The 23,913-nt window shown below is 45.0% G+C and overlaps 1 protein-coding gene across 1 annotated transcript in view; it reads right to left on the bottom strand.

Moving 5' to 3' along the window:
• UTP15 (UTP15 small subunit processome component) overlaps window positions 1-23,913 on the bottom strand; it is a 73,627-nt gene that overhangs the window by 41,348 nt on the left and 8,366 nt on the right. The window contains exons 5-10 of the mRNA XM_085873744.1: window positions 18,148-18,326; window positions 17,895-18,020; window positions 17,320-17,455; window positions 10,713-10,797; window positions 7,946-8,116; window positions 6,532-6,630 (exon numbers count right to left, since the gene is read on the bottom strand). Of these exons, the coding sequence (XP_085729870.1) occupies window positions 6,532-6,630; window positions 7,946-8,116; window positions 10,713-10,797; window positions 17,320-17,455; window positions 17,895-18,020; window positions 18,148-18,326 (796 nt within the window). The remainder of the gene's footprint in view (window positions 1-6,531; window positions 6,631-7,945; window positions 8,117-10,712; window positions 10,798-17,319; window positions 17,456-17,894; window positions 18,021-18,147; window positions 18,327-23,913) is intronic.

The raw sequence follows: 23,913 nt of genomic DNA on the forward strand, positions 1-23,913 counted from the left end.
GCGCCGGGTGATCGGGATGTTCGCTTACTATGCAAGATGGATTTCGCAATACTCCGAGAAAATACATCCCCTAGTGCATTGCAAAAACTTTCCACCAGATGCCGCTGTCGTAAGGGCTTTCCACAATCTCAAGGATGATATCAGTAAGTCCGTGGTTTTATCGATCAACAGCTCGGTGCCCTTCGTGATGGAAACCGACGCTTCAAATCACGCCATAGCTGCTACACTTAATCAGTCTGGGCGGCCGGTCGCGTTCTTCTCGAGAACTCTCTCTAGAAGCGAGCAGAGACACTCGGCAATAGAGAAGGAAGCGTACGCCATCGTTGAGGCGCTGCGGAAATGGAGACATTATTTACTGGGAAACCACTTCACGCTCGTTACGGACCAACGATCCGTGGCTTTCATGTTTGATGGGAAAAATAACGGGAAAATTAAGAATGAAAAAATTATGAGATGGCGGATAGACCTAGCTTGCTACAGATACGACATTGTTTACCGGCCCGGGAAAGAAAACCCTGCTGCAGATACCTTCTCCCGGGTCTACAGTTCGGCAACAATCAGTCAGGCTTTGCAAGACCTCCATGTGTCTCTGTGCCACCCAGGGGTAACCAGGATGGCACATTTCGTACGCAGACAAAATCTTCCCTATTCTGTTGAAGATATTAAACAAATGAATGCTTCATGCCCTGTTTGTGCTGAACTAAAACCCAGATTCTATGGCGCGGCTTCTGGCAGACTGATCAAGGCTACTTCCCCCTTCGAGAGACTAAACATCGACTTCAAAGGGCCCCTACCGACCGAAACAGACAACAGATACATATTCACCGTTGTTGATGAATATTCAAGGTTCCCTTTCGCGTTTCCGTGCTCGGATATGACCTCGGGCACTGTCGTAAAATGTCTCTCTGACCTCTTCGCTATGTTTGGGAGACCTTCGTACATACATTCAGACAGAGGGCCGTGTTTCATGTCGGCCGGGCTAAAACAATTCCTATTAGAGCACGGCATAGCAACTAGTCGAACGACGGGTTACAACCCACAGGGAAACGGGCAGGTGGAACGGTATAATGGAGTAATTTGGAAAGCCGTAACTCTGGCGCTGAAATCGAGAGGACTGGGCCCCGAGCGATGGGAGGTTACTCTTCCTGACGCTCTGAATTCCATACGCTCTTTGCTCTGCACGTCCACAAATGCCACTCCTCACGAACGTATGTTTACTCACCAACGACGTTATGTTGACGGTCAAACGGTGCCCAACTGGCTGACCCACCCCGGTACAGTGTTCATGAAACGCCCGGTACGACAAAGCAAGTATGAACCGCTGGTGGAGGGGGTCGAACTCATTGACACTAATCCAGAGTATGCTCATGTCAGGCTCCCGGATGGCAGGGAGACCACTGTGTCGGTTCGCCATCTGGCTCCCTCAGGTACTCCTCCCGCCGGTACACCACCTTCTGGCACTCCTCCTTCTGACATTTTCCCCCAGGAACTCCGCCAGGCGACGGGGCTGCCGCGTTCCACCCGAGAGCGATCGAGGAGTCATCCCCGGCACAAGTCGAGGCTCACCAAGAGGATCGGGAGTCTCCCTCAAGTGAAACTGCCGTTTACTCCCGGAGAGGTCGACGAATAAGGCCCCTCGACGACTCAATCTGTAAAGGGGATTATCGGCATTCTCGCTGCTCATGCTCCTATATGCCCATTATATCATATATCGATGCTCATTACCATGCTCCTACAACTCAAAATAATCACTGCTTGGCATGTATGCTTCTGTAGATCTATTAGTCCGCGTTGCTTGAAATGTATACTCCTATAGTGCTAAAGCAATCATGGTGTGTAAGATGGGCCCCTAGTTACATTTTAAAGGTGGGGAGAATGTGGTGAATTAACGTGAATTGAGGGACATGACGCGGGATCACATGTTGTGCGTCGCGCGTATAAGGGGATGTCTCTGCGGCACGAGTGATTGTCCCCGGGGCATTGCTATTGACATCGGCTGTCCACTTGATGCTCGTTAACTGAAGGTGCTCATTGACTGGTGAGAATGGAGATTATATCGAACTCCGTGCTTACGCGGATTTAGTCTGCAATGGTTAACTGCACATGTATACGTTACTGCTTATGTACTCCTAGCTGAACCTGTATTTCCTGGTGTGCCCACAGAAGCGGCTCCAATCAAATGGAATAAAGCCTAAACTCTGAAGGTTCATCTCTCGCTCTCATTTCAATATATATATATATATATATATACATATATACACATATATACAGTATATATATATATATATATATATATACATATATACAGTATATATATATATATATATATATATATATATATATATATACATATATACAGTATATATATATATATATATATATATATATATACATACATACACTGTTACGGTTGTGGAAATTCACATTACACCATAAAGGGTCCTCAGGTGAGATATATCGGTAAGTTCATGTGAAGTTAGCCCAAACCCGTTGTATAGAGGGAATATGTGTGATCCATTCGGGCTGCGATTCTTCAGTGAGCCGTTTTTCTTTGGCTATTGTTAATTTGGTGCAAGAACAACAACGAATATTGCCACAACCAACATCCCAACGATCACGCCATTCACTACACGACGCCACCTTCCACAACTACGCTACCACATCTTCGCCACTCGCCATTCAACGAGCACCATGCGGTCACGATCTCCGCGGGACGGATGGAAGGGGCGGCCGGGGTGCAAAGGGGCATCTCCCGCCCGAGTCTTTCTTCCCTTGTCATACGGCGCGTGCAAGAACAAAAACCAACAGCGCCTGTGGGATTTTCCCTTCTGCTTTTCCTGCGCTTTGGCATGGGGGAGGGGCGATTTGAGCCAGGGGTCAAAGGTGAAAAAGGTGGGGCCTGATTTTGGGGGAATGATTCCCTGGCCCCGAGCCAAAACTGACTTTCCCCGTCCCCCGCACAGCGCGGGGAGGGGGGAACGCGAGGGCACGCCCCTTTTTGAGAAGCTTCCAGAAGGGAGGTGGAGACAGAAATGGGGCGGGGCAAAGGGGCGGAGCCGGCCCCTACAAAAGGCGTGGGTGTGGAGAGTTGGAAGCTGGAGGCTCTCAGTTCGTTCAAGCGATTGACAAAAGGCGTGGGTGTGAAGGTCGACGAGAACGTCGTTCCCTTTCCTGTTCCCTTGTCCCTGAAGGGGAATTGTGGAGAGTTGTGGTGATCGTCCCCGGTCGGAGGTTCTGTTCGTTCGTCCGAGCTGTCGGGCGGACGACACGTGCAGGCGCGCGGCACGAGCCAGTGGACCACGCCGGAGGGACTCGGAGTTACGGTCGCCAAGGACTCGACGCGCTCAGGGAAGTCGCACTTCCATTTTCTTTTGGGGTTTTGTGTAAATGTGTGTGTGTGGCGCCAGTCTGGTCAAGTAGAACTGTTTAAGTGTTGCCGTGTAAGTCATATTCGGTTGTAGATCTGTATTGGTTCTTTGCTTGTGTTTTTCTTTACATAAACGTATACATGTATTGCTTTTGTTCCTTTGTTTTATTGTAATATACATGCCTTTCGTGAATAAATGTGCTTGTCCAATTGTTCCCCGTTTTGCTTCGTCTTTTTCTTTTATTGAATCTCCATCTTGCATCACGTAAGGGATTCGTAGTGGGTTTCAACATCCCGGTAATTAATCGGAACCGTCAAGGCCGACGATAACTCCGCTCGGTTATCCCTGCAATACGGAACGAACCGCTTAAGCGGTTCATGTCCGGAGTCGGCCTGTGGCGTGGTCCCATCCCTCGGCAGATTACCCGTGCGAGTACCATAGGTTTATCGACTTTCGGTGATTTACCCTATCTCGCGCGGGTGGACTGCGGACTGGGTGGTGGTGGGGTTAAACCCCCACCCGTGACTGGCTCCTGGCGGTAGTTGCAGGAGGGTCACGACTGAATTGTCCGTTCCAGTGGGCGAGGCGGCCACCGTTCGAGTCAAGCGGCCGATCCAGAAACGGGCCAGAATTCGCAACAATACACACACATAAAAACATAAACACCTACATACATAAATACCGGGAGTAGAGGAGTTGGAGATAGTGAGGGAGGTGTGAGGGTGGAATGGGGGGAGGGGCATGGGGGATAAAGGAAAAGTCTATCTCTTTTGCATATGTAATATGTAAATACCCCTCATCAATTGTTGTTTATAATCTTAGACAGCCCGAATAACATTTATTCTGCAATGTCATTAACAACTAATCACATTCCCAATTGCATCTCTTACCCTTGATGATCAGGTGAACCTACTCTCACTTAAGTCCTCAACTGTTTGCAGTTCCTAACTAAGCTCGTAGCTCATTAAAATCCCACATTACTCTGTTGATTTGTCCATTGCTTATAATTGTCCTTTAAATTAATCACTAAAGTACATTGATGACCCCCAATGTCCTTGTCTGACATGCAATGCATGCAAAAACTCCTCCATTAGCTGCAGTTAGGCCTAATTATTTATTGCACACTTGCATTGTCCAACTGGAAATAAACATTTACTGTGCATTGTTGAAGGTTTCTAAGATTTGGGCAGCTACAGCATCCATGCGTGCCGAAGCAAAATGCATGTCTATGCGAGCCAAATCTGTCATGACATGGTGCTGACCAGTGTTCGTCATTCTGGAGTTTGTTTGCTGAAAATTGTGCAATTACAGGAACACCTCAAGCATTGTCTTGGCGCTCATAAAAATAGTGCACGGGCACGTGCTATTTTGGGCATTTATGAGGTCACGGCAGGGATGCCAGAGTGGTGAAAGGACAGAGGAGGATGGGGGGAGGCAGAAGTTCTTTGAAGACAACTGTTCTCTTTCAACAGCAAACTCACATATGCAAAATTGACAAGTTTGGCAACTTTCAGGAAAGGCCTAATCTTTCCTCATGAAATTACAAATTGATTCATATACAGTGCTTTAAATAAGCCTGGTGTTGGCTTAGTGGTTAGGGTGGTGGCTTGGGATCCCAGGGTCCTGAGTTCAAGCCCCGTTGGCTGCTGAATTAACACCAGGGGGTTGACTCAGCCTGTCATCCTTCCGAGGTCGTCGAAATGAGTACCAGTGTACTGGTCCCGGTGTATGCCCCAGTTAAAATAGGTGTACCATATCCCTGTGTGTCGTCAGAGGCGACCAGGGTTGGCGGCAGGAAGGGCATCCGGCCATAAAACATTGCCTCAAGAAAAAGCCCAACCCCTGCACAGCAGGGAAAAATGGCTGTAAAAACGGTCATTTTTTTTTTTTTTTACAGTGCTTTAAATGGTAGTATTTAACCATATAGCACCTGGGCAGGCAGTTATTCACTGTGCTTAATTACTCAGTGAAAGGATGTATGAAAAACAAACTATTTTAATTAATCCTGATGCAGAGCATTAACAATCATATCAATTAGTGGTGGCGTACTGCACAGCACTATCACGATCCAAGTGCATTGCACTTAGCTCTATCACAGCTGTAAGCTTGCCATGTAGCATCGTTCACTGCCAGGATACGTGCGGTGTCTTTTCGCAGTGAAAAATTGACTAAACTCAAGACAAATTGGAATCAGTGAATCCTTTTGAGGAAATTTGAGGTCAGCCTCCTGAAAAACTTGTGAGATCAAAATTATTGGCAATCAAAGGATATGATGCATTTCAGAAGTTTCTTACACTCTGAGGTTGAGTGTGTGTCAGGGACGAATTGATTAGATTTTGGTGAAGATCCGGATCCAGATCTGAGCATTATTTAAGTGATTATTCACCATTGAGAGATCGGGCCAAATATGATATGTAGCATGATGTCTGAAAATGTTGTGTACAAGTTGTGACAAAACTTGTTGGATGAGTTGTGTCAGTGATAAGAACAAGTTGATTAGATTTTGGTTAAGGTCTGGAATCTGGATCCAGATCCGGCCTATCAGTGGGACACAAAACGTAAACTGTTCAGCCTGCGGATGTATGCACATGAAGAGTGCCATTCTAGTTCAGCAATGTCATTGGACTTTTTCAGGGTGTCTGTGTGACAAGGCACTGTCTGTCTACCACTCCCCTGCCTCTCCTGGCAAAAGGCAGGGGGGGAGGGGAAATTGCTCGCCCACACCCTCCCACCCCTCGCTCCGGTATTCCAGGGTCACTGAGATGTTCCTACTTTCCAGCCAGTGTTGCCTCATTAAAAACAACTATTACGCAGCTTTCTCGGGTTTGATCAGACACAACTATCACATGACCACTTTGTTTTCATAAAATTGGAGGGAAGGGGATTTTGCATTTGCTTACATAATCATAATCTTTTGCCAGTTTTTGTCGGAATCATTTCTCGATCAGATTGTATCCTTGTATCCATAAGCAAATTGCACCTTGTATCCATAAGCAAAAGGCACAATATAAATACAATAAATAATAATAATAATTATTATTACAAACAATAAGTAATCTTTCAACAAAGAGCAAAAACAATTTTTTTTTAAAACCACACAAAAACTCGAAATATAAAATGCATCAAAAGAATGGAGGTCATACTTTCCCTTTGCAAAACTCACCAATAAAACAGCATCAAGAGCTTTCGAGTGCTCGAATGACTTCAACAATTTGTCGATTGTAGAAAGACGAACTTTACTTGTTTTCGGAATAACGATGGTCTGCAAAATTGGAGCACATCCGAAAACATGGTTGAACTATGGATTTGGCAAATAGAGTTGTTTAAAGGTTACAAATAACACTTGTACATGTGTGTTTTTACTGTGCATCAAAAAGTGGGGAAATAGCTCGTTAGTCAATTGACATGTGTTTCACAATTGTACAATATGTCCAGAAACATCAGTGTATGAGCCTGGAATTAATGGAATTTCCACATCCCGCGATTTACCACCTACTAAGTGAAAAGAAGAATCGATAAGGTGAAAGATTGCAGTCACTCAATACGACGACCAAGTATACCTGAAGAGGACTAGAAAAACCCAATATAGGAGACGTGTGAAGAAAACAGGGATATGAACTCGACCTGCTCAGGTACATAAAGCCGGAAAATGCCTCAAATACACCATGGCGATGAACTAATGAAATGGATCGTTGGAATAATTCTGAGTTTTAAGGCGACGGGAATGAAATGGAAGCAACGAGGAGTGGGTAAGAAGGGAAATGGAATTGGGACAAAATATATAGATACATTTGTCATCGAATAACCTTTTTCGTCAAAAATGTCTTGCTACCAAGATCGACTTCAATTTAGATGTCCTTTACATGCAATGACCACACTCTCTCACGAATCTCTAACTTTAAAGAGTGGTATAAGGGGTTGGTCAGTTGAGCTGGGGTGAAAGCTGGTGCACAGGAATGTGTCCACGGGTGGGCGAGCCATCATTCCTGGCACCGGCGTCAAAATTCCTCTGACGTGGGCAGTGCGATCAACTACACCACCTATTACCTATGGTTTGGATCCATTCTTCCCTGTTGATAAGCCTGCTGTGCACCTTCTGCAAAATATGGGCTGTTAATGGAGTACACATATGTCAGGGACCAAACATGAGGGAGACGGTGAGCCACTGATACACAGCAGCATGTATTTGGGTTCAACATGAGTAGGCCAGCATTGTTGTGTCGCATTTGGTTGAGAGGGTGGCTTGGCCCGGCGGCAGTCTCGGAGCGCAAGGGACCTGCGACGTGAGCAGGTGCCTAAAGAAACACCAGCAAAATAGTTTGGGCAAGAATAATCCAATTGTTCAATCAAAATAGTGAATCATGATGGCCAGTGAACGAGTGTGTACCCCGTCAGATTTGTGCCCAGCAGTCTGACTGCAAAAGTGTAAAGACCAGGTGCAACACCTACAATGCAGCAGATCAGAAAGATGTACGGCTGGAAGTAGGACACACAAAACAGCCTCATACATTTCTAAAGGTACAGAATCTGTGATCGATCACAACAAACCCAACCGATTCTGAAACGGAAATATTTACCTTATTGGAGGCAAACGTTTTTCTATTGATGCGGGAGCGAAGGCCTGACCTATGGCGCAACTTCTGAACCTTTTTCTCTGTCCCACCAACTTTGGAAACCTTCTCAGTCTTCTGGCGCCTCACTGTGAGGATTCCATTTGTCATTCCCACAGCAAGTGTAGCATCGTCAGCCTGTGAAATGCACAAATATGTTCACATAAAATCAAATGTTAAATATATATAAATAAAAAAATATATCTATATGTATATGAAGACCCACCCATATCTCTCACCTGGGAATGGAGGGAATAGCCAATCAGCTCTCACATAATCAACTAAACCCAGATGGCGAGGATTATATAAACAGTTGACCCATCCCACACTCCTCCAGCAGAAGAATCTGCATAAAGCAACCCATGAAGACCTACACAAGGTAAGCACTATGCTGTTTTGAACCCTTCCCAGAGTTCCTCAACAACTATGAAGACGTTCACACATAGTACACACATGAGAATCCCAATGCAACACCCCCCTCAGCTACGGAGAAGTTTCATCGCTTATTGCCGAATCATCAGCGATAGCGCAGACAGCAATGCATACCAACGAGGCTCCCAAGCATGTACCCCGTGCAAACATCAAAAGCATGTGCCTCGTGGACTCGTCCAAAACCAGTCCATAACAGCTTGGTTCCAAACCCAAACCTCTTACGCGCCAAAATATATATATATATATATATATATATATATATATATATATATATATATATATATATATATATATATATATATATATATTATAACTGCCATTGCTAATAACAAGACTTCCAAGTGTTATGAAAATGTAAGTTATCTCTGCCCAGCAACAGTACCACGCTCTATTTCCACAGGTTCACGACTTGACATTACAAACTAGGTCATTGTCTGTTACATTTTTCATCTTGACATTTTGTTGTTCTGGTTGGATTGTTGATTGAGGGGAATGATAAATAAAGGATAAACTAATAATTCATTAAATTTTGGAGAATCCACACAATAGTTAAGCTGTTCAAAAAGGTACAATCTTTGATCCCCCACCAATTTCTATTTTTTGAACAGGGTCTAAAGCTCAATGAGCTACAACGCAACACACATGCGCACGCACACATGCACGCACGCACGAACACACCTTCAGACAAAGAAAAGTACCTAGCCTCAGGGAAATGAGGTACATCCCGGGAGAATCTGGATGCCGGCAACGCCATCTTTACCTCCGCCACCAAAGGTGGACGGAGGCTATATTTTTCCCTGTTTGATGGTTTTTATGTCTGTTTGTTTGCCTGTTAGTGAGCAGGATATCTCAAAAAGTTATGGACAGATTCAAACGAAACTTGATGGACAGGTTGGGTGCATATCAAGGACGAAGTGATTTGATTTTGGTTAACATCCGGATCCCAGATCTGGATACAAGAATTTTTTTCATTTTTTAGTGATTCGTCACCAATGAGCGTTTGGGCCAAAAATTAAATACAGCATCGCACGATATCTCAACGTTGTGGACGGGTAATGACAAAACTCGGTGGATGAATTGGGTAGGTGACAAGAACAAGCCGATTCGATTTTGGTTCATGTCAAGATGTAGATCCGTCCGGCCTATCAGTGGGATACAAAACGTAAAATGTTCAACCCAGCAGAGGTATGTCATCTACCAAGTGCTGCTCCAGTTATGACGATGTTTTTCTCTGGATGGATGGGGTTTGTCCATGCTCGATCCTATAAATGCTGATCAATCAAGGAAGCAGCATGTTCCATTTTTTTAAAGCATTTGCTACAACTCAGCCATGGTCAGAATCGAACTGCCGACCTTCCAGACACAGAGCAGATCTGCTCTCACCACTATGGCACTGAGATTGCCATCTATGTGCCGGTCCCTCACTTGTAATAATCCTCCACAATTTCTCCCTTCACATTTCCATACCAACTACATTCTTTCCTTTCCTCTCCCCATCTGTTCTTTCTCAAATTGACCATCCCCTTCCTTTTCCTTCACTCTCTTTGCATGCAAAATGTGCAATTACCAAAATCTGAAGTCTGCAAATTTAAAATAAATCATGTGGCTTGCTATTTCGACACAATAATAATAATAATCCCTGCACATGATTGGTGAACAAGTTTGTGGATAAATATTGCAGAAATAATAATCGGAATAAAATAGAGATGAATTTTCAGCTAAAGATAAAAATATGGCCAAAATGTCGAAAAAAAATGAATCACATTCTGATGTTTATATCAGGTGTCAGATGAACCGATCACCCATCGTAAGGAGATCAAGAGAATGAGGTTCAAGGAAGTGGAATCTCCCATGATGAAGGTGAAGCACAAGGTCCGTCACCCTCACTTCATTCTCTGATATTGCTCCCTTCGCTCTTTCAGCCCTCTGTCCTTCCCCAGGACGTATTTTTTTTTCCAGTTATGACCCACCTGTTAAACTTCCAAAATCCAGGCTTACTGCACACCTCAATTCCTTTGTTACTCTCCTCTCATATCTATGGAACCACCTTTCAAAGCCTGTTCTGTCTCACTCTTCCCTTCAGGGCTTCAAACAGACAGTGCACCACCACCATGTATCATCCCCCATTCTGACCCATGTTCTTGATTTATTACCGCCATTAACCCTTCCGAACCCAAACCTCTTACGCAGCCAGATTGTTGTCCCGCTACCGCAGTGTCAAGTTATGCTTGCTCTACCATGAGCCTCGCTGTTGTACAAAAGATGAAGTGCACGGCAATGCGTTTTCATTACTGGAACTTACAGAGATGGCTGCACTGAGCACAGAGGCCGGAAAGTCAAAACTGTGCACGATCTTGTAATTTGTTGTGTCGTAGACCTTGACATGCCTGCAATGCGCATGGAACTTCACTCATGAGAATAAGCACAGAAGGCAAGACAAGATGAATGGTGAGGTTAAAGTGCACACTCAGGAGGCAGACCTAATCATCTCATGACAAAACACATGCAACATTAGATTTGAAAAATAATAAGTGGCTCCCCCCCTCCCACCATACCCCATATTTCACAAAATTACTGAATTACAAAGATATTTTAAGTGTGGCCAAAATGGAGCTTCATAAAAGTCATTACAGAACATTTCAAAATACCAATGTTCACAAGAATTCACCCACGTTTCCCTGACATTACCAAATACAGAATACAAATGGAATTGATGTAAATTAAAAGAGCATGAAATTATAAAACTGTAAATAGTCCATTACGAAGGGCAGTTAACAAAGTTATAGGAACGGTATATTTGTTGGCACCTGAGAGCCATGAATTTTCACTCATTACAAACTTGCATCCGAGCTCATTACAGGCCATTACTTTCATTCCTCTAACTGTTATTTCAGCGTCATCCATAAATTCCCTATCATACAGTCATGAATCCTACAAAAGTTGATCAGCGAAGATGGTACGAGCTCAAAAGAAATCCACAAATGCATGGAGGCTGTGCATGGAAAATGTGTGCAATCAGTCTAAAGGGTGGCCTGAAAGCCCCAGGACAGCATTTGTTCTTGAACTCTTTTAATATACACCAGGACCCCAACATTTGCAGGGGATATGTTCTGGGTAAACCCTGCAAATGTTGAAACCTCGAATGTGAGGGCAGTGTTTCAATGGGAAACGGGAGATAGGTTCCAGGGATTTCCCGACCCGTGAAAAATCCACGAATGTCGGGGTAGAATCTGTGAGTGTTTTATCCTTGTTACAATGGAGACAAGGGGGATAATATTGTTATAGATTTCCACCGGCGTCGGCGTTCGCACGACCGCTTCAGTCCAATCGCAGTCGCGCGCCCACCGAAGGCCGGAATCCAGTCGTAGCTTTCCGGACAACCCCGGAAACCAGCTGCGGGTGCCTTTTAACGCACCATAAACTTGTCAATTATTCTGTCCATGCGCTACAGGGTTAATCGCCGAATTATCGATATACCTAACTATTCGCGCGGACAGAAATACCGAGGGTTTATACCTCGACGGGACTCGTACGGAAACGAGCCGCTTAAGCGTGCTCGTTCCGTGTGCGAAGCCGAGCAGTTTTAAATCGCCAAGTGCCGTCGGACCAGATTATCACTTTTATCGGCCTTAACAGCCAGTTAACATCCCGAGCGCGCCGTGGCAGTCAATGGCAGAAAATGACGCAACGAGCAGGTTGACATTCAAACAATGGGGCGTTTATTCACAATAAGCACGTAATCAATGGGGGGGGGGGATGGGGACAAGACATGAGCAAAAAGCCTACAGCCGAAGTCTATGCGATAATGTACATGCAATCATGCACTGAACCAGCAATGCTACTTAATGAGACAAGGCGCCACAGACTTCCATACAAAACCCAAGGAAAAGAACTAGGGCTCGTGACCTTTAATGGTACTCAGAGCCGGGATGACCGAAGGACTCCAAGAGACCGGGCTGGTTACCTGGCCGCCCCTTGGTGGCGACTCGACGGTCTTCGGGTCGGCGACCCGTGTCTGTTCCACCGGGGCGTCGCAAAACGCGCCAGTCGCTTGAGCAGTTTAAGCAGCTTGGCGGGCGGCTCTCTTTGGTCGCTTGGCCTTCCCCGCGGCCTGGTCGATCGGGCTTGGCCGACGACGCTTCAGAGGAGCGAACGGGCCTTGCTCTCTTCGAGTTGATGCTCTTTTAGGGCCCATTCACTCCTCAGCGCCGCTTGAAGCTCTCAGGGCCGTCTGACCGGACCACGACGCAGCTTCGATGTGCCTTTCTCTTCAGCGACTCCAAACTCCATCCTTCTGCCATTGCGTCTCGATCCCGCCCAACTCCTGACGCTCCTCACCAACTGGCGACGCGACTCCGCCCTTTTTATCGGGTGGGGGTGCCCGCCCTTCAAACCTTCACCCGAGGCTGGCTCCACCTACTTTCACCTCTGCCCTTTCACCCTTGGTGGAAACCCCCATTTCTGATTGGCTGGCTTTTTCCGAGGCAGAGCCCATTTTGATCCGAATATGCAAATCAGCCATTTCACGGCTGTTTGCACACGGACGTTCTGATTGGCCAGTCCTTTCCGAGGCAGAGCTCATCCTGATCCAAATATGCATATCAGCCGCTTTGCGGCTTGTTTGCACACGGACAGTGGAATGTGGCCTCCAATGCGATGCGGTGTGTCCGTGTCAACGGCATTTTGCCGCTGTCGCTGAGGAGGGCGTGATGGTGTCGCGATGTTGATGGCGCTGTCGAGAAGATGGCGGTGTTGTGGAGTTGATAGCGTTGTTGAGATGTTGTTGAAAATAAAAGACAGAAAAGAATAACGGCTACCTCAAAGATTCACAGCCCGGCACACGAACAAGACCCGTTATACATCAGTGGGGGAATCTAACCTGAAACACATACTTATCGAAATAACTGATCTCTGGGGAACATGAATGGTGTTCTCTGAATTTCCACCACCGTAACAATATTATAGGTTTGTGGCCGTTCCTGGTTCATGAAAAAGGCCACAAATGGCGACATCACCAAAGACGAGAAATTGGTACAATGGTGACAAGAGGGGGGGGGATGTTATCGGTTCGCAGCGGTTCCTTGTTCAAAATGGAAAGTTTTTTTAAGTTTAAAATGTTTTTGACCACGAATGCACAATTAAAAGTTTCATTAAGGATGCTTACAAATAAAAATATACCATCAGAGATGGGGAATCCCCCGCCATTGAATGAAAAAGGTCATACATATTCCAGATAATGAGGAAGGTGAATTGGAAACAAGACACCATTTGGTCATCATCTCGAAAAAGTTCATCAGGGGTGAGGAACGTAGTAACCAAAAATAATTGAAATCGGATGAGCAGTTTTCCATTTATTACAAAAAACATTTTTTTCAGGATGGCTGCCCGGGGCGACCATCTTGGAGCCGGCCACGCCCAAAATCAATAGGGTTCTTCCTTTTCAGGTGCAACATGTGTGACTCAAATTTCAAATTGATATGGCAAAAAACATTTTTTGAAGATGGCCGCCCCAGTCGGCCATCTTGGATGCGGCCACACCCAAAATCAATAGGGTTCTTCCTTTTCAGGTGGTACATGTGTGACTCAAATTTCAAATTGATATGGTGAACAGTTGAGTTATCGCACTCACAGCTATAAATGTTGACGCCCGGACGGACGGACGGACAGCCGGACAACCTGGGTGACAACAATATCCCCCTTCCGCCACGTGGCGGGGGTAAAAAAAAAACGACACCAGGTACCATTTCCAATTTATTGGAGAATGCATTTTAAAGTCTCTTCACCATACTCGACCACACTGTGAAACGCTAAAAAACAATATCATCATGATGTACAGTTTCAATTTTTTTATGAAACAAACATAGCACACGAAACTTTGTAAAATGATGAAGATGATCGAGAGGTACCTGTCAGGAAAGGACTGACGATAATACTCAATCCTGGTGTTGGCTTAGCGGTTCGGGTGGTGGCTTGGGATCTTAGGGTCCTGAGTTCAAGCCCCGTTGGCCGCTGAATTAATACCAGGGGGTTGACTCAGGCCGTCATCCTTCCGAGGTCGGCGAAATGAGTTCCAGTGTACCAGCCAAAGGGCTGCACATGAAGGGAAGGAGTATTGACGGATTTATTAAATCTGGTATTGGTATGGTGCAGACATGATGGGCCAAATGGCCTCCTCCTGCGCATAAAAATTCCTTGCAATTCCTTGATGAAAATGAGGTGCGCTGGGTGTAAGAAGTCTTGAAAGTTGACATTACCTCCTGGTCGAGAGACTGGATGAGGGAGGTGGTATTCGGCGGCGGGAACATGACCAACGTTCGGTTGGCCAGGAGTGTTATCAAGCAGCAGGAGTACCTTGAAAGAAAGGTTCTTTCCTGCCAGGTACCTCTCAACCTGAGTAACAAAAGTTATGGAACCAGTCCATAAAAGGTTCAGACATCACTCACGCCTTCTTGTTCCGCCCCCCAGTACACAAGCAGCACCTGCTTGTTTTTGTTCTTCAGTGCATGTGGGTTCAGGGAACAGTAGAGCATCATGGGCTTTACCTTGAAGTCCCCTTCGGTGTTTGAGCAGAGGAGAAGTCCTTTGCGGTCCTTTAAGCCGGCTGCTTTGCTCTCGCGCTGAGATCAACGTTCTGGTCGGCATCTTTTTCCAAAACAAGCCAGTCTCATCAGCGTTAAAGACTGCTCCAGTAGGTACCCCTTCTCCTCGATGAGGCTTGCAAGTTCTGCAGGGAATGCCTTGGCCGCGTTGTGGTCCGCAGAGGCACGCTCCCCTACGAGCTTGACGTTGCACAACTTATATCGCACCTTGAAGCAGTGGAACTACACCCTGCTCACTGTAAATGGGCTGGAGGTGCCGCTTGTACCTGCCACGCTCGTGCTTGCACCACCCGCTTCAGAGAGGTCATGCAGGAGTTTCGCCTTCTCCCGTATCAGTGGTCCGTTTGGAGGAATACCCTTCTGAGTGTTGTCCTCAATCCTTGGGAGCCATTTTCGAATAATGAACGGAGCGAGAGGCAACACACAGGTTAGAGCAATGGGACAGGAATGATGGCAATCCAGGACACGGCGAGTGGTCTGCGCATTGTTTGTGGGTGATTCTGTATTTGGCAGCTGATAATATATGTGGTGAATGATGCTATTGTGTAATTAAGTCTGTATGTAGCAAGCTCGCTGCCAATTACACTAATAGATATGCTGAATGTTTCCATTCTTTAACTCACAGGACATGAGTCTTTCCTAACTACATGCAGATTATGCCGAGTTGTTAAAATGTAACAGCTCAGATGGTGCTGTTCGTAGCAAGATGGTGATTTACACGAAGATGCGATGAATGTTTCCATTGTGTAATCTCCACATGTGGTAACCTGGAAATTACTGGATACATCAATTGATGCTGTTAGTGTTTTCATTCTGTGAGTAACTCACGGGGGATGGCATCGCGGGGAATGACGTGTTACACTGTCGAGACATCGCACAAAACTATGTTTATCCCTCGAATCTACAATACACGTACAGGAAGCAGGTCATGTTCGTGGCTCGTGGAAGATATGTTTTTTTGCATATGTACATCTAGTTTATTTGTGCATGGCTCATGGAGAATATGTTTTAGAACTGCGTGATGCTCACGACTCGTGAGAAAATAAATAAACAAACAAACAAAACAAACACCACGAAAATCACGAATTTCAATTTCGCGCAGGGCAATTTCCTGTGAATGTAGGAGAATGTCACAAATTATTAACCGCGAATGTGGGAACTGTGAATGTCGGTGTCCGGGTGTACTGCTTTTATCGTGCAATTCTTCCAATAGTTAATCAGTCATTGTATCTGCATGCGCTCAAGTCATTCTTCTGAGTCAGTGTTGCCACATACCACGGTGAGGAGGGAGGTGTGAGAAATTTAACACGGGTAAAGCGACTTTCAGGCCACCCTTGTATCTAAATGGGCAGCTGACCAAGTATGGAGGTGTGTCACTTGAAGATGATCCCAGATCTGGACAGACGACAGATGCAACGACTCACAAACTGTTGCCCAACAAGTCGAGGCATTAATCACTTTCATGGAGTACGAGCTACTGCACCGTCACTGAAACAGACACAGAACTTGGACTTTTTCAAAGCAATGCTTTCACAATCATCCACGAACACTTGTGCATGATCAAAGTCTCAGTATCTCTAAAATCTCTAAACCTCAGCTCTGATGGTCAATGGCGATGGCTGCCATCATGTCGCAAGCTTCTCAAACTGTTCAATGCAGAGAAAGTAAATTTTATCGCTCGTCTGGTAGCTGGGGTGAAACATTGCTTCACCGATATTTTTCCTGGATTTTTGCAAGATGAAGGCCTCGATTTTTTTGGGGGGGATGCCAATGGAATCCTGCTGATCGACTCCGTGCCTCACAAAACTACAATCATAGGGGAGTACAATGCCAGCATCAGAAAAAAAAAATTTATGGAAGGTCTTAAAGCACAAACATTTTAGGGACGCTGACCAAAGGAAGGCTTCTTCCTTCACAATGTGCAGGTACACATTGCCGTGTTACTCAGACCACCATTTATGACTGCACCTGGAAGCTCACCTACACAATCACAGACCTGGCCCACAGCTACAATCTGTTTTGGCATTTGAAGTCACTTCCGTGTGGCCACAAATTCACCGGTGACGAGGAACTGACTGAAGCCTGAACTGGGTGTACTGGCATAGAAAGTTTGAAGGACGAAGGAAGCCATTGCATGGACGTCAAGGGAAGCTACAATGAAAAATAAAAGCCACACGTTTCGGACGATTGTGCGCATCTCATTCCTTGAAGATTTTGAGCAACCCTCATTGGAATATGAAATTAAAAGAAACTGCAAATTATAACACGAGTGTGGCCACAAGTAGGAGGCTGTCATTTTGCTTACCACACCTGTCCAGTGAAGACACGAGAAGGCGATTTCCTGCCCCGTTAAGTGCCAGCTTTGTCACAGTCTTGTGGTGTCCACGAATGCAAGAGAGCAACCGTCCACCCAGCGTGGTATCCCACACCTTCACATAGCGCCCACCTTTTTGGAACACGATCAAAGAAATGGAAAGCTCGGAGACAAAAGAGAAACCGAAAATATGCAAATTACAACCATTTCAGACTTCCTTACAAATACCCACAGAAACCATCATTTTGGTATCTGACGTGTCATTGAGCAAGGCGAGGCAATGAGAGAATAGCATCATCCAAATGTACATGCAGAAAAATGTACAAGGACAAACACTAAATGTGATGATGCTTCCACAGTTGAACCAAAATCCTCATCCCTTTTTCTGGGCCTTTGGTCCCTGGTAGCATGGTTTAATAAATTATGCTTTAAAGCAAGGGCCAATATTATAAAGGGTTGAAAGATTGTTTGTTATGTATGCGGCAGTATCACTTCTGTATGTACACAGCAATTCTATTTCAGCAGAATGCATCAAATATTAAAGTGCTTTCTGTCCCGACCGCAGTCGTACCTGCAGAGATAAAGATGCCTTCCGAGGGAAGCAAAAGCACACTTTCTACCGGATGTCCATGGTCTACGGTCAGAATGGCCTTTCCTTCTCGAGCATCGAAGATGCGTACCGAGTGGTCATATGAGCCTGCGGGGGTCACATTTGCCTTCACTTAGTCCAAAAATATTCAAAACGTGATTCGTAATGGAAGATGCTTCCCAGTGACCGACGGATGTATGACCCGCAACGTGTGCAAATAAAGATCGAGGCTCACCTGTGAGAAAGAGGCTGCTGTTGAAACGACTGGTACATGCCGTGCGAACATAGTCGGAGTGCTCAGCAAACACCCCGAGCTTGGCAGATGTTGCGATATCCCAGAGATTAACTGAATTATCATCAGAGGCCGACAAAACCTTCAGACCATCCGCTAAAAATGACACCGCGTGGACCGCTCTGGGGGAAAAAAAACAAAAGGCACACGGACAGATCGATGGAGGCGTATTTTACTCATAATTCTGATATACCATATTCCGACATTGAGCGTCGGTGCTGCCAAAGTAATTTATTGGCAAGGGTTACACCAAGTGGTTTGCCATTGCCTTCCCAGCAGTCGTTAGAGCAGGAATTTGTAATTTGTTCAGGATGCTGGTGATAGTTTGCCTACTTTTCACGAAGGACACCGTGGGATCTTTAAAATCCACCAACTAATGCCGGCAGACTGGGACGCCCATTTCACATCCATCCGAGAAACAGCACACACATTGATGAACCACCCTGCCTGTGAAACACCAGGACGACGACAGTTTATAGCCGGGTCGGGATTCAAACCCAGGTTAGATGGCTTTGAGTCGAGTGTGCGTACCTCCAGCCATCCGGTGAGGTTCTTACTCATAACAGTGCGGGACACCACAAAGCGGTGATAGGGGACACCAATGGAACAGCAACCAAGAGAAACAGCACTTCATGATTAAGCTTGCCAGAATTTGATTTATATTTTCAAACAATTTTGGTGGATCAAACCGATGTTTCTTTCTGAGAATTTATTTCGATTTAAATTTTTAGGATGGCATAAATTTTAACAGTGCCGTTTAACCACCCACGAAAAAAAAAAACCTAACGGCTTAATCTCTCTCAACTTTAACCCCGCGCACGCAGTGCACACCAAACGTTCCGCCCCAGAGCTGGCTGTTTGCCCGGAGAAGAAAAGGAGATAATTTTACACATTAATTAAATGGACGTTAAACTCCAAAGTTTTGAACCATCATTTTTTGTCTACATTTACCGACAAAAATGGAATCCTGCCAAGCCTGTTCATGATGCACCTCCTGAAGCAGTTCTCCACAAACAGGAGCAAGCAGCAGAGAAATTACAACCCATACGGAACTCGATGTTCTTCTCCCACGTTTCCTTTCGTTTCTTTATTTTTTTATTTATTTTTGCAAGACTGGCCACTTTTACTGTGAAAATACAGAATTTGCTGCTAATCGTAATTAACGTGCAAAATGCAGCAACAATTACACGATTCGATTGTTCTACATTATGTGAAAAGTATATACAGTAGACTAGGCGTAAGTCGTCATCATCATCGGGACCGAGAAAAAAAGTGACGACTTAGAAATGTGACGACTTACGCATATGCGAACATTCATGATGACTGTGGGGTGAAGGATGAAGTCGCGCGTGGCCTGGACACATGTGTGAGAGCCGGCTATTGTACCAAAAGGAAAACACAATCCTCGGGGCATAGGTGGGGGTTCATTGGTGAGTTGGAAAGTGATCAAGCAAAGATGGAATTCATGAATCAGTTTATCAAAAGTAAAGATAATGAACAACTCTGTAAGACAACTCGTATACCATCGGTGATGGTATGGTGACAAAGTACATGACACACAGTCATCGTGGTGATGATTACCACTCAATGCTTGTGTGAGTGAGTGCGGTAATGTACAAAACAAGCCAATATAAAACCATGATCTGACTTCAACACGAAGCTTGATTGATCCTTTACTCCTTCGCGAAGTAATCCGTAATGTTTGACTGCCTCAAACTCTTGGGCATCTGGTGCATGAGAAAGGACTCAAACCGGTCATTGTATTCCATGATGTTGTCTGGGTAATCCTCCACCAAAAGACAGTATCGGCGCATCACATTCGGACAGTATCGGCGAATCCACGCTGCCTGATTCGCCGCACCTCTTGACCTTGCCGATTCCCCACCTCACTTTGAATCTGTCTATCCAGTGCATCGGCAAGGTCTCGGCATCATCATGCCCAAGGCCCACAGCGAATTTACGTGCCTTCAGCAGCAACATTTCACCATCCAACCGAATATTTGGCTGAGCCGACATTTGCCGAAACCAGATGATGAGCGCGTCATCGACATCTTCAAAGGACACACGTTTCACGCGTTTCACACTTACCACCGGCCTCGCGATCTTCTCCACTTGTTCAAACATCGTGCCCTTATTCTTCAAGATATCGTTCAATGTCTGCCGTTTGATGTCCAACTTCTCAGCTATGGCTGTTTTCTTCATCAGTGGGTTTGCCTCGCAAAACTGGATAATGTCGTATTTTCTTGGTAGGTTTTAGTTGTAAGCTTACGCTTAGTCACCATTGTCCTGCCTGCAGTGCGATCAACGTGTGTACGCAGTTATAAATAGCCTATCACTGGCGGTGTAAACCAATGAGCGAGCATCACGATTCCATGAAATCGGGCTTCTCACGAGGCAGCAGTTCCGTGTGACGAGTTAGGCATGGTAATTTACTTGAGTTTCCATTACGCGGGAACGGACAACATCTGACGACTTAGACGAAGTGACGACTTAGAGATGACGACTTACAGAGGGATGACCCTTTATTCAAAGGGATTTAACATGAGATAAATTCGGGACTTTTTGACGCTGCCGACTTAGGCGAAGTGACGAGTTACACGCTGCCGACTTACGCCGAGTCTACTGTATATATATATATATATATATATATATATATATATATATATATATATATATATATATATATATATATATATATATATATATATATATATATACATATATATATATATACAGTATATATATATATATATATATATATATATATATATTCTAATTTTGTCATGCTCAGGGTTGCATTGCACATTGAGCATTGTGGAACGAGTTGGTTCACTCATTGCAGATTGTTAACAATTGTTCAAAGAATCAGAAGTGACAGCAAATTAAACTTCAAATGGAAAAAACAACTCGAAAACATCTCAACATGCAAAGCCCGTCCGCGTCCACTTTGTACTCGAACTAAACGTGACGAAGACGAGTTATAAAAATTGTACATTTTATTAATTTGTGTTTTCCACCTTCTGATCATAAAGGTTTGTTGAAGGTTTGATGACAAAAGCTGAATTGGTAAAAATGGTATGGCCTGGACAGACACACTGAAGCTCAATCTATACTAATAAGTGTGTTGTGTGTGTTCTGTGGTGTGTGCTGTGGTGTGTGCTGTGGTGTGTGCTGTGGTGTGTGCTGTGGCGTGTGTGCATTACCACAACGGAACTTGGAAAATGCCCCGGTGCCTCGGTCACAACGATCGACACACAAATGATAATCCAGGAGATTATACGTGTGTATACTCTGGAGTGAGTGAGTGAGTGAATGTTATCTCCAAAATTCGGGTTTTTGAAGATGGAACAGAGTCCTCCCAAGACTCGAGTATCCAGTTTCATTTTGGTGAAGGATCATGATTAATGGGCTAAGTTGTGAAGGTGTGTTGTTATCAGAGTCGGTCTGAAGTTGAGAAGGTCCCTCAGAGAGGGGAGTGGAAGAGAGAGAGAAAGGTGAGGGGAGGAATGGGAATTAGCAAAGAGAGCATGTTATAATTAATGTCAAAAAACACGCACACACCCACGCACGCACGCACGCACGCACGCACGCACACACTCTCCATTCCATCTCCTGAAACCCACATATGGAGATAACCAATGACACAGATGCACAGACACGCATCTCCTGCAAAATTACAAAATCACACCGAGTGGGGCAGATAACAGCAATTTTTGAAACGAATCGTGCAAATGATGATACAAGCATCAAATTTGGCACATTTGTTCTCCAGGGCTTTCTGATCAAATCTGCCCAATTAGCCATTTGAAAATCCAAATTTTGAATAATTAAAAAAAACAAAAAAAAACCTTCAAAAAAGTCAAGATCACGAATCAATGTTGGATGCTGGCTGAGATTGGTGAATGTTTCAGAAACATCATCAAAGACGTTCCAAGTCTGCCACGCAGTTTTCTTCCTTTTACCGCGGAAGGCAGACACGACGTCACATCCAGTGAACGCATGGAAGTATAGGATCCCTCTAGCTTTCTCAGGCCCAATTGCAGAAACTACCTCATGGACTGGAATCCATCGTGCCTTGGCTCCTTGGCCAAAGGCAATCCACATGTTCTCAAGACCAAGTTCCTTCCTGTAAGGATGGCAGTACAGATATTGCTATGACTAGCACGCCCGTGTCATTAGCCTTCATGATAATGGATTTGCTACCATCCGTCGTTGCATCCCTGGCGTGTACAAATATTCGAGTGTCAGCTTCTTCATGACAACATGGAGACACAGCATCCAGTGACTTCCTTGTGTTGCTAATGGCATCTTCTCCTTTTGTGACAATGACTGTGCTTGTCGTCTGTGCTTCACACATCTTTTCCGCAAGGAAGTGAAACAGCTCAGTCTTGTTGCTGTCATCTCAAAGAAAGCTTCTCCAGTTACTTGGGGTCTTACTGATTCCTGTCACTCTTCTTCTGATTCCTTGCCCCCTTTTCGACCTTGCCTCGGACTTCAGACTTGACTTCTTGTACACATCAAACACTACGTCCACCCTCGCGTACCTGGCACCATAGGATTCCACCTTTGGGATGATGTCTTCTTCAGCATAGTCATCAAATATCTTTGAAGTGCGTGGAGGTAGGGCATTGATAAGTGCTGAGCCATCAATGATGACTGCATCTCCCCTTGGTTCTCTGTCTGGGATGTTCATTTGCACTTCAAGAATTTCAGCCAGCTGTGACTTCAAATTTTTTTGAAGTTTTTTTTTTTCTTCAAATTTTTCAAAATTTGGATTTTCAAATGGCCAATTAGGCAGATTTGATCAGAAAGCCCTGCAGAACAGAAATGCCAAATGTGATGCTTGTATCATAATTTGCATGATTTTTCTACTATCTACTACACTAACCAGTGTACAGCAATATGGAAAAGGGCGATTACAGTAATCGGCGATAGCGTAACACTTTACAAATCATTTTGAACTCCCAAGTGATAAAGGGTGCCAAAGGTTTAAAATAATTTTTAATGTTGGACTCCATTTCTACCAGGATAATAAGGGCAATCAGGATGGCGGCTGTTTCATCATTGTGTGCCATCCCTTGGATGGTTGGATGGTTGGATGGATGTTAAAGTGGCGTCCCATCTCCCGGCAGTAGGATGTGGATGTGAAAAATCAAACGATGTCCTGTGTGAAGAGAAGGCGAGCCATCACCAGTACCATGAACAAATTCCAAAAATCCATGAACAAAAAAAAAAATCTACCGGCACAAAATTACCTTAACCTACAGGGGGTACGACATCAGAGGCATAACCACACCCTCAGCCAATGGTGCTACCCTGCAGCCTTGTGCTGCAAACAAAAACTAGAACGGCACTCAGTAGAGTATACCTCCACCAGGCTGAACAGTTTACGTTTTGTATCGCACCAATCGGCCAGATCTGGGCCCTGGTCTGAACCAAAATCGAATCGGCTTGTTGTTCTCACTTAAGCAACTAATTCCCCTAGTTTTGTCATAACCCCTCGACAACTTTTTGAGATATTGTGGTCCAAATTGTTTTTGGCCTCATCTCTCAATGGTGACAAATCACTTGACCCTTTGAATCCTGAGCTTCTTGGACTTTCATCTCCCTCACCCTGGGCTCCCAGGAGAAAAAATCTGGCTGCTCAGGTATATGGAGGTTGGAATAGGTGCTGGAAAAAACGACTGCGAGGGTTCAAAAGGTTTAAAA

The sequence above is a fragment of the Eptatretus burgeri genome, chromosome 3, assembly GCF_056783735.1.
Source record: "Eptatretus burgeri isolate ZD-2024b chromosome 3, Ebu_testis_v1, whole genome shotgun sequence".
Taxonomy (NCBI): domain Eukaryota; kingdom Metazoa; phylum Chordata; class Myxini; order Myxiniformes; family Myxinidae; genus Eptatretus; species Eptatretus burgeri.